The sequence below is a fragment of the Ovis canadensis genome, chromosome 9 (assembly GCF_042477335.2).
Source record: "Ovis canadensis isolate MfBH-ARS-UI-01 breed Bighorn chromosome 9, ARS-UI_OviCan_v2, whole genome shotgun sequence".
Classification (NCBI taxonomy): Eukaryota; Metazoa; Chordata; class Mammalia; order Artiodactyla; family Bovidae; genus Ovis; species Ovis canadensis.
The window spans coordinates 14,807,067-14,826,420 of NC_091253.1; the positions used below are offsets into that span (position 1 = coordinate 14,807,067).

Sequence of the window (19,354 nt, forward strand, 5' to 3'; positions counted from 1 at the left end):
ATGGGTTTAGAGTTAAAATCATCTGGTTTTAAATCGCAGCTCTGGTGCCTGGCAGTTTGGGCAAGGTGCATAACCTCTCTGAGCTGTATTTACTCATGTGTAATGTAAGTGCTAGAGGCTTGAAGAAACTTAAAATATAGGTAAGTAATGTAGTATGCTTCTAGTTTTACAACTTTGTACTTTTCTATAGGAGATCTGGGACCCATATTAGAACTTTTTCAATCAGATAGATTTCAGTATTCAAATTGAAATTTTCAACAGAATTTGCTTCATTGTCTGGTGGCATGTTTCTGAAGATATGTACAAGGTATTAAGATGAAAAACCATTTATTTCCCTTTTTTTGAAACCATCATTTGCTAGCCTTAAATTATTCAGACTGTGGTCTTCCTCTCATAATTCAAAAGGAAATGGGGAAATTATCTGACTGCTTACCCTAAAAAGCTCCTTTTCTAAAAGAGTTCTTCAAAAACATAATCAGTTAGATCTACTGTGTATCACTTTAAAACTGTTGGTTAGAATCAGTTTCTTTTTAAAGACGTAACCCTAGTCTCCTTCCCCAAGGTGATTGTTTTCATACCACCAAAGGTATAAAGAAACTGTGCCCACCCTTAACTTAATTTTAAATTGTTTATATATTAGCTTCTTTATAGATATTTATAACCTGGTCACTAACATTAGCTGCCTTGTTTTAAATGCTCTGTGCCATTTCACTGTACCTGTGTTTAGAGGGACTTCCAAAGCTTTATGAAGTGTGCAGAGTGATCTCACCAAATGCAGGCTGTGGATAGAGAAGATCCACATCACTGCATAAAGCTGGGTGTCCTCCCAGGCCCATCGCATGGGCCCCAAACAGTCGCTGATGTCCTCCTGTCACTGAGGTTAACTTTCACATGTTCTGTGGAATCGTGGAAGGTACAGACTTTGTCTGGCCTTGGCTCAGCTCAGTGCTTCTGAGGTTCACCCGTGTTACTGCATTTCTTTTCAGCGGTTCATTCTGTTTTCTTGCTGAGTACCGTTCTGCTGTGTCTGTATCACAGCTTGTTTACCATTCACCTGCTAATGGGGATTCAAGGTGTTTCCAGTTTGAGGCTGTTATGATTATATGCTGATGTGAACATTTGTGTACAAATCTTTATGTAAACATTTACGCATTCCTTCATTTTTCATTTGGTTCTTTCGAATCTTTTATTTTATATTGGGGGTTAGCAGATTAACAGTGTTGTGATGGTTTCAGGTCAACAGTGAAGGGACTTATTTTTCTTTTTGTTTGTACCTCACTTTTTCTAGTTTTTTAAAAAATCTATTTTTACCTGGGGGAAATTGCCTTACAATATTGTGTTTGTTCCTGCCATACAAAGACGCAAATTAGCCATGGAACTCAAGGAAGAAAATTAGTTTTGAGTTGAAGAGTCTTACAGAAATAAGCATTTAATTAGAATAAGTTAATGGGTCCTTAAAATAGTGTTTATATACAATACTGAGCACATTTCTAAACATACAGTCTTCATTACTCACTTGATTAAACTTGCCCTCTGACATCTTCTAGTGTATACAAATAATTGGCCTAGATAACCTAAAGCTCCTGATGCACCTCTTGTTATATTTATACCTCTTATATTCATGTAGAAAGTTGTAAATTCATATCCATAGTTGTATCACTTATCTTTTCAGGCTTTTTTGTGGTAAAACATATATAACATATAATACACCATTTAAACTATTTGTTGATGGGCATCACATTCACAGTGTTGTACAATCCTCACCACTGCCCGTTTCCAGAACCTTCATCTTCTCTAATAGAACACTCAACAGTAACTCTCCATTCCTCACCTCCACCCCACCCCCATCCCCCTGAAACCATACATCTCAGATTGGGGCTTGAACCCACTGTCTTTTAACTGAGATCACACACCTGGTCTCAGGACTTAATGAAATTCAGGTTCTTGATGTCTCATAGCAGAAAGAATTAAGTGAGAGACAAAGTGATAGGTAAGAAGTGGGTTTATTTAGAGAGGTACACATTCCATAAACAGAATTCAGTCTGTCTTAAAAGTTGAGAACGGTGCTGGGAGAAATATACTCCTCAGACAGTGTGGGGCGTCTCAGAAGGTGAGAGGCCCTGAAATATGGAGTGCGTGGTTTTTATGGGCTGAGTAATTTCATAGGTTAATGAGTGGGAGGATTACTCTAACCATCTTGGAAGGTGCAGGAATTTCCAGGAGTTGAGCCACCACCCACTTGTTGACCTTTTATAGAATTGTCATGGCATTTGTGGGGTGTCGTTTAGCTGATGTATTACAATGAGCATATAATGAGGCTTCAGGTCTACTGGAAGTCAAATCTTCTGCCCTCTCAGACCTAGTTGGGTCTGACCAGGTTATGTTGTATCCAACACTCTGACTTCCTTTAAAGATGGTACCCTTTAAAGGTTGTACTCCTTCCCTCCTGATTCATCTGCCCAGCTCACATCCCCTAATGACCTCTATCCTGCTTTCTGTCTCTCTGAATTTCCTATTGTAGGTACCTTATGTGAATTATGTGAATTATATAGTGAGTGAATTATTTATTAAGTGAATTATATATCCTTTTATGTCTGGTTTATTTGACTTTACATAATTTCTTCAAAGTTCATTCATGTTTTTGATGTATTGAAATTTCATCCCTTTTTACGGTTGAATAATATTAATTTTGTTTCTCCATCCATCATTTTGTTTATCCATCCATCAGTTGGTAGACATTGAGTTCTTTCCAACTTTTGGTTGCTGTGAATGGTGCTTTCAAGGTAATTGGTGTACAAAAACCTGTTTGAGTCCCTGCTTTCAGTTCTTTTGAGTATATATCTCGAAATGCAATTGCTAGATCTTGATCAGTTCTGGTATAACTTTTTGAAGAACCTACTATTTTCCACAGTGACTGCACCATTTTACATGCCCACCAGCAATGCACAAAGGTTCTAATTTATCCATATCATTGTCAACACTTGTTTTGCTTTGTTTTGATAATAACCAACCTTATGCATGTGAAGTTATATCTCATTATGGTTTTCATTTGCATTTCATTTGACTAGTGACATTGAGCATCTTTTCATTAGACTGTTGGCTTTGTATATTTACTTTGGAGAAATGCTTATTCAAGTTTCATTTTTAATATTCTGAATGTTACTCCTTATCAGATACATGATTTGTAAATATTCTCCTATTCTTGGCTTGTGTTTTCACGCTGTTGATAGTGTCTTTTGATACACAGATTTTTAATTTTGATGATAATCTGCATTTTTTTCTTTTGTTACCTGTGTTTTATGTCATATCCAAAAAATAATTACCAGATGCAATGCCATGAAGATTTTTTTTCCTTAGAGTTTAATAATTTTAGCTCTTACATTTAGATCTTTGATCTATTTTGAGGTATTTGTATATGGTGAAGGGTAGTAGTCTAATTTCATTTTTTTTTCATGAGGATGTCTTCTTCCCAGCATCATGCTTTGAAAAGACTGTTCTTTCCCCTTTCAATGACCTTGGCCCCCTTGTCAAAGATCATTTGAGCGTATGTGTGAGCATTCATTTCTGGAGTCTTTTCCATTGGCTATATGTCTGTCTTTATGCCAGTACCATACTGTTTGGTTGATGTGGCTTTGTAGTAAATTTTGAAATAGAGAAGCGTGAGTCCTGTAACTTTGTTGTTCTTTTTCAAGATTGTTTTGACTGTTTGGGTTTCCTTGAAATTCATATGAATTTTAGGATGACTTTTTCTGTTTCTGCAAAAAGACAAAAAAAAAAGGTCATTATGATTTTGGTAGGGATTGCATTGTATCTGTAGAACACTTTCAGTAGTATTGTCATTTTTAATGTATTAAGTCATATTACACCATAAATATGGGCCGACTTTACATTTGTTTATGTCTCATTAAATTTCTCTCAGCAGTGTTTTGTTGTGGGGAAGAAAGAAACGTTTTTCTACCTTTCTCAATTCTTCTCTCTGGTCTAAGAATTAAATTGACATGAGACAGGTTAACAGGAGAATTTCAAACAAAAATTTGATAACATGTATACACTGGAGAGACTCAGAACTGAATAACTTCTTAGTCTTAGGAACTAGACAGCACTTCAGCAGTATGCTTGGGGACTATTTTAAACAAGAAAATTGCCAACAGAAAGTACAAAAATGCAAAGAATGTAGCAGTAAATAGCCCACTTACAGGATACTTGTTTGTAGTAAGAGAGTTGAAACAAGAAAGCAGAGTATTGCCTGGTTCACATTCAGCTCAGAATGTGAGCATCGGGAACTTAGAATTTTTACCTCTTTGTATGTATCTGCGAGGCAGTGCAGTAGTAAAGAATCTGCCTGCTGATGCAGGAGATGCAGGTTCGAGCCCTCTGTCAGGAAGATCCCCTGGAGTAAGAAATGGCTAATCACTCCAACATTCTCACCTGAAAAATTCAATGGACAGACGTAGTCTGTTGGGCTACAGTCCGTGGGGTCACAAAGAGTCGGACATAACTGAGAGACTGAGCATGCATGCACAGTGTATCTTCAAAAGACCGCTAAGGGCCGTGTGTATTGATTTTAAGGCCATAAATAAATTTTAGTGAGCAGTAGGTTTGTAAATGCAGAATCCACAATGAGAATCAGCTATAAGAAAAACAACAACAAAAGACCTCCCAAATCCAGCAAGTTTTCTCTCCAGCTCTTACTACAAAACTTTGTGTTAAACAAAGACAATCTGGGAAAATTTTGGTAAAGAGAAGAGGAAATTTGGAGATGAGCTTGTGATTGATCTTAAACCCCCAATCTTAGGTGAAATAAGCCAATCATTAAAAGACAAATACTGTATAATTCAACTTTTAAGAGGTACCTGGAAAACCCTGGTGATTTTCCAAAGGTCGGGGGCCAGGAAGTCTAGGGAGTTCTTTAATGGGTGCAGAGTTCCAGTTTTTCAAAATGAAAAGAGATTGGTTTGCAGAACAGTGTGAGTTAATTTAAGGCAACTAAACTGTACACTTAAAAATGTTTGAGATGGTAAATTTTATGTTATTTGTATTTTACCGCTATTTAAGAAGCAAGAAAACAGAAATGACAAAAAATCAGATAGAAATAGAGTTTAACTCAGGGCAAAATGGGAGGAAAATACACTTAATTTTAGAAATGAAAACAAATTTACAGTGTGTCCAAAAGGGAAAAGGATCAAATAAAATTCAGGAAGAGGGGGCATTTGAAGAAAGGCAGAAGGATAACCAAGAGAAGGAAAATAAGATGAAATAAAAGAAATCCAAAAACGAGCGTTGAAATGGAAGAGAAAGAAAAACTTACATATGTGTAGGTTTCCATGCAGTGGCAAAACAAAACAAATTAGCAGAATATTTAAAGGTATAATACCCCCCCAAGAAAACCTAAAATAAATAGACATGAATCCACATGTCATGAATATTCTATATCATGAATAGACAGGAAATAGCCACTTTGTACCTGGGAAAATTTATGTGCAATTTCCTGGTAAAACCTACTTCAGATTTAAAGAAATCCTTAAGATTTCCAAGCAAAAGGATCAGCTCACAAGGGCAACATTATTAGACTTAGACTTCTCAAGAAACATACAAAGCTAGGCAGGAATGGAAGAACATTAAAAAAATAAAATCTCAATGAAAATGTATGAACTAACTGGAGAAAAAAAAAAACGCACAGTTTGTGAGGAGCTGCTCACAAGAGGTGAGGGAAAGTCAGTATTGTATATGATTTTAGTGAAGGGATGCATGCAGTCAGGCACACATGTTGGCAGAAGGTTATTGGCCAGTTATGAGGAGCAGAAGTCAGCATTAATGATTTTAATGCTAGATCTGAAGAGATGTAAGATTCAAGCTCATACAGTTGTCTCCTGAAAATACCTAACTCCCTGAGGGCCTATTCTGCCCATTTTCCTGGATCATAGAGTGCCTCACTCCTGGTCTCCACCCTGAAGCCTTCTCGGGGGTGTCGAAGGTAGGCAGCTGCAGTGGTTTGTGACTTAGTCCTTGCAGAGACTGATGGCAAGTACCCACTTTTAGTTGGCAGAACCAAGGAATTTGTATTTAGCCAAAATATCCTTTGGAAAAACAGTTTTTAAACATTTAAGAACTCAGGGGATTCTGTACTGATGAGCTCTTGTTGAGAAATCCCCAGTTGCCAAGTTCTGGCCTATTAAGAGGTACGAAAGTGAACATCAGCAAAAGGACTATGGTGAACATTTAGTATTGTGTGAAGAGAAGGTGTGGGCTGGGGCAGAGAGTGAAGCACAAACGTGTGCTGAGGAATAGAAATAATTAAGAAGGGAGACAAAGAAAATAGAATTTCTCATAGATTACTGTGTAGGCAGTAGGTAGGAGTTGAACACATAAGAACCAATATGTGTTCTTTACTAAACCAATACATTGTTTAATAAAGGAGTGGATAAGAACATGGGGGCTAGGAGCATTGGAAAATTCAAGAACACGAACAAAAATATAAACTTTCTTAACACAAAAGGACTAAAAATCCAGGAGCAAGGAATTCATATTAGCTGGAGAAAGAAACACAGGAAATACATACATAGTTATCAAACGAGATATTTTCTAAACTAAATGTGTTAGTCACATCAATAAGTGTGAATGGGACTTCCGTCTGGTCCAGTGGTTAAGACTGTGCTCCCAATGCAGGCAGCACAGGTCTGATAACTGGTCAGGGAACCAGCTCGCACATGCCACAGCTGACGACTTCACATGCCCTACCCAAGATCAAAGAGATCTGAGTGCTGCAGCAAAGACCTGGCACAACTGGATGAATAAAGACAGAGAGCCTCCGTGGCAGGAGTCGGAAAGAGTGGTCAGGTGTGAGAGAGAGACACTCATAACTGAGCTGCCATTACTGACTTGACAGTGGAGGGAATGTGAAGAGGGATGCACACAGCCTCGGGGACTGAGAGGCTCCCAGCTGATGGCCAGCAAAGAAGTGAAGGTCTCAGCCCTTACCCTCAAGGAGTTTGATTCTGTTCCTCAGACTTGATCATCTCAATCGATTCATCTTCAAGTTTAATGATTCTTTTCTCCTGATCGGTCAGATCTGCTGAACTTTCCATTTTGTTTTCTAGTGAGCTGTTTGTTTCAATTACTGCATTTTTCATCTTGAGAAATCCTATCTCTTTGTTGATATTCTGTATTCAGTGAGATATTGCTTTCAATTTGTCTTAGTTCTTAAGAAACACTTTTCTTTAGTTCTTTCAGTTCAGTGCAGTCACTCAGTTGTGTCTGACTGTTTGTGACCCCATGGACTGCAGCACACCAGGCCTCCCTGTCTATCACCAACTCCTGGAGTTTACTCAAACTCATGTCCGTTAAGCTGGTGATGCCATCTAACCATCTCATCCTCTGTCGTCCCCTTCTCCTACCTTCGATCTTTCTCATCATCAGGGTCTTTTCAAATGAGTCCAATCTTCTCATCAGGTGGCCAGAGTTTCTGAGTTTCAGCTTCAACATCAGTCCTTCCAATGAATATTCAGGACTGATTTCCTTTAGGATGGACTGGTTGGATCTCCTTGCAGTCCAAGGAACTCTCAAGAGTCTTCTCCAATACTACAGTTCAAAAGCATCAATTCTCCGGTGCTCAGCTTTCTTTATAGTCTAACTCTCACATCCATACATGACTGCTAGAAAAACCATATCCTTAACTGGACGGACCTTAGTCGGCAAAGTAAAGTCTCTGCTTTTGAGTATACTATCTAGGTTGGTCATAACTTTTCTTCCAAGGAGTAAGCGTCTTTTAATTTCATGGCTGCAGTCAACATCTGCAGTGATTTTGGAGGCCCCCCCCCCAAATAAAATCTGCCACTGTTTCCATTGTTTCCCCATCTGTTTGCCATGAAGTGATGGGACCGGATGACATGATACTACTAGTTTTCTGAATGTTGAGTTTTAAGCCAACTTTTTCACTCTCTCCTTTAACTTTCATCATGAGGTGCTTTTGTTCTTCTTCACTTTCTGCCATAAGGGTGTTTTTCTGGAATTCTCTTGCTTTTTCGATGATCCAGCGGATGTTGGCAATTTGATCTCTGGTTCCTCTGCCTTTTCTAAATCCAGCTGGAACAGCTGGAAGTTCACGGTCCACGTATTGTTGAAGCCTGGCTTGGCAAATTTTGAGCATTGCTTTACTAGTGTATGAGATGAGTGCAGTTGTGTGGTATTTTGAGCATTCTTTGGCATTGCCTTTCTTTGGGATTGGAATGAAAACTGACCTTTTCCAGTCCTGTGGCCACTGCTGAGTTTTCCAAATTTGCTGGCATATTGAGTGTAGCACTTTCACAGCATCATCTTTCAGAATTTGAAATAGCTCAACTGGAATTCTATCACCTCCACTAGCTTTGTCCGTAGTGATGTTTTCTAAGGCCCACTTGACTTCACATTCCAGGATGTCTGGCTCTAGGTGAGTGATCACACCCTCATGATTCTCTCGGTCGTGAAGATCTTTTTTTTGTACAGTTCTTCTGTGTATTCTTGCCACCTCTTCTTAATATCTTCTGCTTCTGTTAGATCCTTACCATTTCTGTCCTTTATTGAGCCCATCTTTGCATGAAATGTTCCCTTGGCATCTCTAATTTTCTTGAAGAAATCTCTAGTCTTTCCCAATCTGTTGTTTTCCTCTATTTCTTTGCGCTGATCTCTGAGGAAGGCTTTCTTATCTCTCCTTGTTATTCTTTGGAACTCTGTATTCAAATGGGTATATCTTTCCTTTTCTCCTTTGCTTTTTGCTTCTCTTCTTTTCACAGCTATTTGTAAGGCCTCTTCAGACAGCCATTTTGCTTTTTTGCATTTCTTTTTTTTAGGGGGATGGTCTTGCTGCCTGTCTCTTGTACAGGGTCATGAACCTCAGCCCATAGTTCATCAGGCACTCTATCAGATCTAGTCCCTTAAATCTGTTTGTCACTGTCAGTGTATAATCATTCGGGATTTGGTTTAGGTCATACCTGAATGGTCTAGTGGTTTTCCCTACTTTGTTCAATTTAAGTCTGAATTTGGCAATAAGGAGTTCATGTTCTGAGCTACACGTATTTAAAATAGTGGCTTTAAAGTTTTTGTCTTATAAGTTCAGTGTCCTCAAGGACTTCCTCAAGTACAGTGCCTATTGATTATTTTTTTTCCTCTGTATTAGCCATACTTTCTTGCTGCTTTGCATGTCTCTCTCTCTCTTTTTTTTTTTTTTAAGTTAAAGCATGAGAAATTTTAAATAGCATAATGCAGTAACTCGGGAGATGAGATTCTCCCCTGGATTTTCTGTTATTGCTTTTCGTTGTTTGTTTAGTGACTTTTATGCATGCTATGAAGTCTCTTTTCTTTGTTGTTGCAGTCACTGAAGTTTCTCCTTGGTTGGTTTAGTCAATTATTGGACACAGATTTTCTTAAACACCTAGAATCCGTAAGTCTCCCAGTCTTGCTGAGGGGGCATATGTGAGGGGAGACGTGACTTCAGCACTCAGGATGCACAGTACTACCTTAGCCCACACTTCCTGCTCATGCAGACAGAAGCTCAGGGTCGACCAGAGTGCAGTTAGACTTCTCCTTATATTCCTGAACATGCACAGGGCCTTCTTCATGCCCAGGAATATATATAAACTTTTCAGAGCCCCTGTGAACATCTCATTCCTTATGTTTCCATTTTAATCTTTTTGGTAGTTTGTTTTTTGCCTGATATTGACTCGCTCTTATGGCCATGAAGTTCACTGGTTCCTGGGAAAAAGGAATTTTTGCACTGTATGAGCTCCATTTCAGGCCAGACACAGTCTTTCAAGTGGGATCTTCCATGTACCTTCCAGGCAGGTCAGGTAATGGCAGGTCTCTGGGAAGGGGACTGAAAGAGCCCCAGCCCCTTCTGTTTTCTCAGGTATAGCTGCCCAGCTTACAGAGAGGAAGGGTTGGTACTAGAGCAAATCAGAATGCCACAGTGTTCTGTGCTATTACTGAGAGCCGTTTTGTTAAATAAATACTCCTGGATTGTTGCATGCTTCTGGTTCATTTTCAGTGTTGAAAAAGTTTGTTCTGACAATTTATACTGGTTTTTAAATTGCTTTTAAGGGGAAAGGATTTTCAGAGATTACTACTCTGTTACTTTTACTGATGTCATCTCTTTGGCTCAATTATTTTTTCAAAATTGATATAATAGCTGGTGTGGAATATGTAGCATTTAGGTCAACCCAGGGTGGTCACCACTGACTTGATTCTGTGAGTGCTACTAACTTAAGTTCTCACATTTAAATATATTTACTTTCCTTGGTCTTTATAAAACATTTATCTTTTTAATATTTTTCTTTGTTTTGTTAAGTAGCCATGGTTAAACCGTCATGACTCTGGCTCATTCATCTCAGCAGACTGGGGTGTAGTTAAAGCTTTTCTCTTCTTTCCTTCTCCAGCAGGCACCCAGGCCAGGGCAATGCTGATTTCTCCCACTCTCTGTGTCGTGCTCCTTTACTGCTTGACTGCTTGCTGGCAGTTGGTGCTGGCACTACCTCCTGCTACAAGCTATTTGCTGTCAGCAGGCTGCTGAGAAATAATATGTTTCCTCAGTGTATGGATATTGGCTTCAGTTCTCCTGGATATAGTGCTCAAACCTGGTGGAAAAAGATTGTGTATGCTCCTTTATACCTGCTACTACTAATCTTTTGTTCCTATAAAGGAGTCACTTCAACTTACTTAGCAATGAAATGTTTTAGAGTAAATGCTCATGTGAAATCCCAGTATATAAAATGGATCTATGCAGTATATTTTGAGTGATGGCTATACCCTTTTTGGTCCTCTTGCCAAGCTGCTTCTTCCAATGAGCTCTAAAGGTGCTCTTTCAGAACCAAAGAATTCCCTAGAACACAACCCTAAGATTTATGTCCAGATCCATCTTTCTGTGCTGGGTAGGATAATGTGTTATTATTCTACTTTTCTTTTTCATATCAGAATTCTAAAATATTCTTCAGTGATCATGTGAAATAAGATGAAAAATCTCCCTAGCATTCATAATGTTTTCCATCTGTTTCTATCAATTCCAGGCCAAGGAGAAACCAGAACAGTTCAGTTCAGTAGCTCAGTCATGTCCAACTCTTTGCAACCCCATGGATTGCAGCACACCAGGCCTCGCTGTCCATCACCAACTCCCGGAATTACTCAAACTCATGTCCATTGAGTCAGTGATGTCACCCAACCATCTCATCCTCTTTTGTCCCCTTCTCCTCCTGTCTTCAATCTTTCCTAGCATCAGGGTCTTTTCCGATGAGTCAGTTCTTCCCATCATGTGGCAAAAGTATTGGAGTTTTAGCTTCAGCATCAGTCCTTCCAATGAACATTCAGGACTGATTTCCTCTAGGATGGACTGGTTGGATCTCCTTGCAGTCCAAAGGACTCTTGAGAGTCCCAAACATAGATTTCATCATTTTTATTCTGAAATTTTATTCCTTAGGGACACAGTTCCAATCATTGTTTTCCTGTATACAGCTCATACATATCCTTCATGTCTCATACATATGCTTCCACACTGTCAAGTTCATACTTAGAGTATAAGGAAGTATATTCCATCGATTACAATTCTTAGCACATTTTTCCAGAGGTAGTTTTATGTGACATTTCCTCAGTGCTGTTAGTACTCTATTTCAAAAATAATACTAGCAATATAGACTTTTCTAAAGATGTGATATAATTTATTTATAAGATATAAACTGTTGACCCATGAACAGCTTGAATGGTTTGAATTACTCAGGTCCACATACACAAGGATAATTTTCTTTAGCCCGTGGTACAGCACTCTGCCACCCACAGTTGGGGAACTATGTGGATATGGAGGAACTGCATATGCAGACGGCTGACAATGAGCTCTACACAGATTTTTGACTATCTAGAGTGTTGTCCAGGAGTCAAATGTATATCTCATTACTTCTGTGAGAAAATGTTACAAGTTCTCTATTTTAGCAACAGGTTACTATAACCTGATGAGTTTCTTGGTTTTTGTTTTCTGTGTATGTGTATTAGTCTTAATATAGTTTTCAGTTAACTTCTTGTATTTGAATATTAGTCAGTAGGAACTTTTATTTGACCTAGCAAAGAGTCTCACTTGTTTACTTACCAATGAAGACTTTAAATGCTTTTTCTCTTCTGTGTATTTGTTCTCAGATAGTCTCATGATGAAAATTTAGTGACATATACCTAGGATTATAGACTAAGTTAAAATGTATTTCTAGGTCATTTTTTAGATCATTTTCACATGGTATCGACTCCTATTGAGCATAATGGTTTTGTACTTTTAATATCAACTTTTGGAAGTATATTTTAATGATTTTTTTTTCTTTTTTTGCTCTTAGATCATTTGGGGAATATTTTTCATCTTTGTTGCATTGCTGTTTGTAATTTCTCTCTTCCTGTCAAAGTAAGTACAGTAGACACATTTTCTAAAGCACTTACACATCTCCTGTGATATTATACATTTTCCATGCTGAATTCCATTAATGTAGCCTATTCATCTTAAGTAGCTATTTTACTTGAAGTGTTCTACAGCATTAACTCAAAGAATGACTAAAAAGGCCCAATAATAGACGGTATTTTTTTGGTCTATATCAATTGAACAATATCTGTAAGATATTTAAATGACGTTTGATTTGTTATTTGTGGTTTTCTTGGACTCGGTTGAATGTACTTGCTCAAGTTATGATGTTATTCTTTCTAAACTAACAGAAAATGTGATGGTATAATGTGTAAATTCACTATATACTTTGTTATAGCTTGGATAAAGCTCTTCATTCAGCTGGAATAGATTCTGGTTTCATAATTTTTGGAGCTAACCTGAGTAACCCACTGAATATGCTTTTGCCTTTACTACAAACTGTAAGTAAAAAAAAAAATCAGTCATTTTATACTGTAGCAAATACACTGTCAAATTATTATGGTGACAAACCTGTTAATGCACAATATATGCTTGTGCTCTCTGTTAATTTGGCTTTTTATTTACATTTAACTTCTACATTGATACGTTGTTCTAAAAATTATTGTATTGATGTATTACTGAACTCTTTTAAGTTATGTATTATTTGAATTGGAGATACATTTAAACTTAGGGTGAACTTTTCCAAGCATTCCTTCATTTTGCCTTTTAATGAAGTCTTTTATTCCATATATAAATGTAATTTTTAGTTTAATTTATTATAGGATTTTTGTTAGGATGATAGTGTTGAACAATTTGGTAATAATTTGGTAGTTTGCTTCTTGGAGGTTTTTTCTGGGTTTTTTTTTGGTATTATCATAGTAGCCTGATCAGGGTTGATATTTTAAACATTGCCAAATATGAATAGTGAAGTTTCACTTAATTGTATTCAATGCATGACTCCTGGAGCCCTTACTGTTTGTGTATTAAGTTTAATTTTATCTTTTTTCAGGTGTTCCCTCTTGATTATATTCTTATAACAATTATTATTATGTACTTTATTTTTACTTCAATGGCGGGGATTCGAAATATTGGCATATGGTTCTTTTGGATTAGAGTGAGTATATGTTATAATTTTTATTTTTTCCATCATTTTGTATATAACCTCCATTATTGCAAATTATCTTAGATTTATAATACAGAAGTTATAAATATCTTGATACCAAAATGGTAGAAGTACTAGCCTTTTCACTTTATGTTAACATAAAAGTGCTCTTAGTCCAGAGCGTGCATGGTCAGTTGCATTCAGCTCTTTGTAACTTCATGTACTGTAGCCTCCAAGTCTCCTCGGTCCATGGGATTATCCCACCATGAATACTGGAGTGGGTTGCCATTTCCTCTTTCAGGGGATCTTCCTGACCCAAGGATCGAACCTGCATCTCCTGCATTGGCAGGTGGGTTCTTTACTGCTGAGTCACCTGGGAAGCCTCTTTGTCTAAAGCAGCAGTTCTGTTTAAACGGGGGCAGTTTTGCCCTCCTGGTATATTTGGCAAAGTGTGGAGATGTTTTCAGTTGTTATAACTAGGAAGTACTACTGGCATCTAGTGGGTGGAGAGCAGGGAATCGAATCAGCGTCCTGTATTGCACAGGCAGCCCCGCAACAAAGACTTGCTCATCCAGCCCAAAATAGCAGTGCTGAGAGTGAGAAGCCGTGGTTTAGAAGTTCTGTTATTTTCCTTAGTGTTTGACTGTAGCCCAACTGCATTGCAGCACAACTGGATACACTATAGTTCAAAATATGGCCCTGTGACCAGGAGTGAAAGATTCCTGTGCTATTGGAGAAAGGGTTATTTTCTTCTTATTCTCATTTTGATATTAAAATGAGATATATCACTTCATACTTCCAGCTGTCTGTAAAATGCAATTAACTAGTGGCTTGAACTAATGAAAAACTTCCTGCTGTGGGAAATTTTTTAGATCTAGCATTGCTTCAGCAGCTTAAAAACATCAAGTCTAATATCTCTGTATTTATTCCTCTTGGCTTCTCCCTCATGGTTGAGATATGGCTGCTTCGCCCTCTTTATCCTGTCTGTGTACTGTGAGGAAGGGGCAGCTAGGAGAAGGGGTGACAGAGGGCGTGGCTTTCCCAGAAGTCTCCCATGGACTGCTTTCTTTCTGATGCGTAATGTTTTATCACTACCAGCCACTACTGGGCATAGGGAAGCGGGAAGTGTGCATTTTTAGGTGATCATGTCCCATCCAGAATTAGAGTCCTGTTATTCTATATTGTACTATTATATTCAGTCGAGTAGTAAAGCAGGGAGGTGTTGTCTCAGTTGCTAAAGTGTGCTCTGTCATTGAAATGAGAGGCCTGTCACCAGGCTTCTTGTATCTGCTCCTGCGTGTTACAGTTTCCATCCATCCATACAGGCTGCACATGGAAATAGCTATAGTCAGATGGTCATAAATTACCAGAAACTAGATGATAGTTTTATAGTTGAGTATAACATGAGGATGGGTTTCCCAGATGGCGCAGTTGATAAAGAATCCGCCTACCAATGCAGGAGACACAAGAGACACAGGTTCCATCCCTGGGTCAAGAAGATACCTGGAGGAGGAAATGGCAGTCCACTGCAGTATATTTGCCTGGGAAATCCCATGGACAGAGGAGCCTGACAGACACCACTAAGCAGGCACGTGGGTGCATGTGTGCGAGGGTATCATGAGTATTTCATAGAAATGAGTACTTAAAACATGACATGTTTGTCCTTTGCAATAATATATAGAAAACTATAAATATATTACTAATACTTAGAGTTTAAACTCACTCTTTTAACCTGTAGATAGAATTAGACATAGTTCACCGTTCTTGGCTCTATGAATTTCTAACAGATGCTGTTACATAATAAGTTTAGAAGATTCTTTGAAACAAACCATGAAAACACTAATTTATTTCTCTAGGTGTTGAGTTTTTAAAATAAACATGAATCTGAATCTGAAAGCTTTACAGGGAAAGAATTGTCTTTGTTATTCTTACAGCTATCTGGAAAGATTAAGAAATCTTAGTATTTATTTTGGAAAAGGAATTGGTGGATTGAACTGCATTCATTGCCCCCTAACAAATGAGCAAGACCCAGTGCCTTTACGTAAAATGTATTGCTGAAATAGCATCACTGTGTTTTTCCTTCCAGTTGTATAAAATCAGAAGAGGTAGAACCAGGCCCCAGGCGCTCTTATTTCTCTGCATGATACTTCTGCTTATTGTCCTTCACACTAGCTACATGATTTATAGTCTTGCTCCCCAGTATGTTATGTATGGAAGCCAAAACTACTTCATAGAGGTAAGTACAAACATTAAAAAATTGTCATTATGTTGACATTTTAAAGATAGTAATATCTAAAACCAAATTTAATTTGTGAAAGCTAGCATAAAATATTAGCTCATCAAATTAAATTTAATACTGCTAAAACTACTTGTACATTCCATTGTTGGGCATATTTACATTTGTTTCATACAAATTCTTTTTAAAAATAACACTGAATTTCATAATAGTTGTTCCTTAAATGGATCCCATGCTGCCAAACTGCTGAGCTTTATCTCAGCACTTTACTAGAACTCATAATATTTGCTTTAAAGTGCTATTTTAAGTAAGTTTATTAAGATGGCTCCCCAAAACGTTTTGGTGAGCAAAGAGCAAAAAATTTCTGCTCGTTGGTACCATGAATCCCATAGGAGAGACTTTCATAAGTGTTTTATTTGTGGGTAGTTATGTTTTCTCGTATCCTGATGGGGATCCTCTTACCTGTTACACTGATTCCTTGGTGTTATCTTTCAAAAGCCACCTGTGATTCCTAGTTATAACTGGAGAGCTAGTTTGAATATTTTGAAAGTTGTAAAATATTTTGATGATATCTAGTTTGGCCTTTATTTAGTTTCCTTTTCCTAAAATATCTCTTGCTCTGCTTTCTAATAGTTCAAATCAAATCTGTGTTTTAGGGCCCAGTTCAAGCCTTACTTTAATGGAATCTTTCATTATTAATCCATTCTGCCCAGATCATTCCTTTTTTATCCTTCATTCTTTCTTTAACATGTAATTAGTAGTTAGTTCATTGAGAAATACCAGTAGCGTGAGTGGATCAGAGATAAGACACACATCACAGCAGAGGTACACGGATGACCCAAGTTTGGGAAACACACTGCGAAAAGATCACCTTAGTCATTCTTTTCATTTCTTACACCTTTTATTATCTTCTTGCCTTATCCCCTGCACCTAGTTCTCTAGCTCATGTTATGAAACATTCTTCTATGAATGGATGAAATAAGATCATGCTTTTGCATGGATAAACGGTATTCTCTTCTTGTTCCACAGTGGAAAACCAAGGGCTGTTTTCTCTGGGCAGAAGCTCCATTGATTAACACAGGGCCTAAACATTGTTGCAGGAAAGCCTTAATGTCAAATTTACCATGAGTCTTTTATTCTAATTGAAATTTTACATAAAATTTACATTTTAGAATATTAGCCAAATGTGATTTAATAGAAAACAGGGTGTGAGTTCATAATGTGTCACTGTTTAATCAAGATACATATGTTAATATAGTGTTCACCTTTTAACTATATCTTCATTTTTCAGAGCAATATGACTTCCAATGGCCATAGAGGCAATTCAACCCTTTCTGTGCCAAAGAGATGTGATGCAGATGCCCCTGAAGGTAAAGCAGCTTATATCACCTTTCTTAGAATTTATAACTGTGTGAGAAAAGATTTGTTTTGAATTTTGGTGTCTTAAGCATTTGATACATTTTTTTTCATATGTGGTGACAAAGGAGCTTTGTTAATAAGAAGAAATTGGTCTCTTCAATAGAATTTCTTGGTGATATAATGATTTCCATTAGGGAGAGGATCATTATAAATTAGTTACCCTTGAAGAACAAAAGGTGGTTATTATTTACCATACTTACTGGTATAATAAGAAATCATTCTTAAATGCCTTTTTTGTTATTTTTTAAAAATTCAAGAGACTTTTGGTAGAATCTATCATTTTTAGGACTGAGAACAAAAGTACCTATGACCTAGAGCAGCTTTTAACCCATTCAACTCTGGTCACTTTAGTTAATAAAACAATAATAAAGTTAATGATGACAGCAGTTAATGTTTAAGAATGTGTAATTTTGAGCCAGACATTGTAAGTTTTTCCTGTGTATTCTGACAAAAGCTCTGAGATCTGTGCTCTTCATCTCTGTGAATTTTGAGAGGGTCATTTTTTTTCTGTCTTCTGTTTGCTAAGATGGTTTTCTTTTCCTCTTACTATTATAGCATTCTTTCCTGATTAAGGATTCCAGATTTATTCTTTCAAGATATGCAAAAATTCTTTTTCTACTTTTGCCTTCAAAATGCTTTTATTCCAAAGTAAAGTAGTATGTCAGATATATTTCTTGATAAGTCATTGAGGGGTTCCATTATGAAAAAGATAAATTTGGAGTGTTTTAGCAGAGTCAGCTCTAGAATGTTGTGGAGTAACAGGTACAGAATAGGTACAGAACACTGGATGGCCGGTGAGGAAGCAGTGAGCTCTACCTGGAGGTCGCTGTGGGCTCGTCAGAAAGAAAGGCTTCAGACGGGATGCCAGGGCCACCTCTCCAGGTGAGAGGAGAATCCAGGGAAGGCTGCCCCAGGCGGAAGAACACAGCGCACACATCAAGTTACCTTCGACCGTACAGTTTTGTGTTGAGACAGTTTAAAACCATTGTTATTGTTTTGTTGTTAATTGTGGAGGTGTAAGGGGTTAGCGGAAAGAGGAAATGGGGTTGCCGAGTTAGAACTCAAATCAGAAAGGTCTGGGAAAGAGCCAGTGGATGGTTTTACACAAGAAAGTGGCAACTGTGGTCTGGCTTGTTTTCAGTAACTTAAATTACAGAAGAGAGAGAATGGATTTGAGAAATTGAGACCAGAGCATAGAAACCACTTGGGAGAGGGTGCCAGGAGGAATAGTTTACAGTAATCCAGGAGATATGGTAAAAGCCTGAAGCAGATGGTGGTCTTAAGTGTGAAATGAACACAGAATTGAGAGAAGATCTCCTTGCTTGGATCTTGGGTCTTGAAGAGTGGTAGGGGAGGCAGAATATTTTGGAGTGGCCTCCAGTTTCTGAGTAATATGGTAAATTTTGGTATCACCAAGCTGAAGTAAAAAAAGATACTAAGATTAAAGAAAAAAGTATAGATACTGCTTAGCTGACTTGAGATGGAGATTTCACGGGCAGTTGGATGTTTACAGAATGAACTCAGAGGGCAGAGTGTTAGGAGCCTGGAGACCCAGGCAGGCGGGTGACAGAACTATGGGGGAGTGAGCAGAAAGAGGAAGGAGAAGGGTGGATGCTGGAGGCGAAAACTACGTGCAGTGAATAAAAAGGAATATAAAGCACTGAAATTCTTCACAGAGCTGGAGAGGGATTGGATGGAAACTAGAGAAGGTATGCTGCATCAGCAGAGAATCTTTTTTTTTTCTTTTCTTTTTAAATGAGAGGAGACTAGGGATGATGAGATGAATTCATGGAGCAGGAAAAGTTGAAGAAAAATATGCGAAAGGATGAATGATGAGCCAATGTCATCCTGTTCTGGAGGAGATAGTAATTAGAACATCAAAGAATGCTTTAGGTAGAAGGAGGGATCCTTCTTTCTCTAGATTGCAAGGAAGGAGGCAACAATATGAACTCAGATAGTAATTTCATAGTGAGGGTGAGCAGGAAGTTCTCTGTGATTGTCTCATCTTGCTTTGAGGTGTAATTTCAGTCATTTGCTGAAAATCATGTGGGCCACTGGGCACAAAACTAAAGAAAGTGGCAGAAGTTTTGCTAGGTGAACAGAGAAGGATCTGACTGGAGATAAGTTAGTGATAAATGAACATAGGCCAAGGGGCAGAGATGAAATTATCTCTCTATAGTTTTGCTGGACGTGTCTGCACGGC

General features: G+C 37.9%; 1 protein-coding gene across 1 annotated transcript in view; it reads left to right on the forward strand.

Annotated features, from left to right (window-relative positions):
• The window catches only part of LMBRD1 (LMBR1 domain containing 1), a 144,496-nt gene that overhangs the window by 99,467 nt on the left and 25,675 nt on the right, over positions 1-19,354 (forward strand). The window contains exons 10-14 of the mRNA XM_069599500.1: positions 12,336-12,400; positions 12,753-12,855; positions 13,404-13,508; positions 15,583-15,732; positions 17,024-17,102. Coding sequence (XP_069455601.1) covers positions 12,336-12,400; positions 12,753-12,855; positions 13,404-13,508; positions 15,583-15,732; positions 17,024-17,102 — 502 coding nt within the window. The remainder of the gene's footprint in view (positions 1-12,335; positions 12,401-12,752; positions 12,856-13,403; positions 13,509-15,582; positions 15,733-17,023; positions 17,103-19,354) is intronic.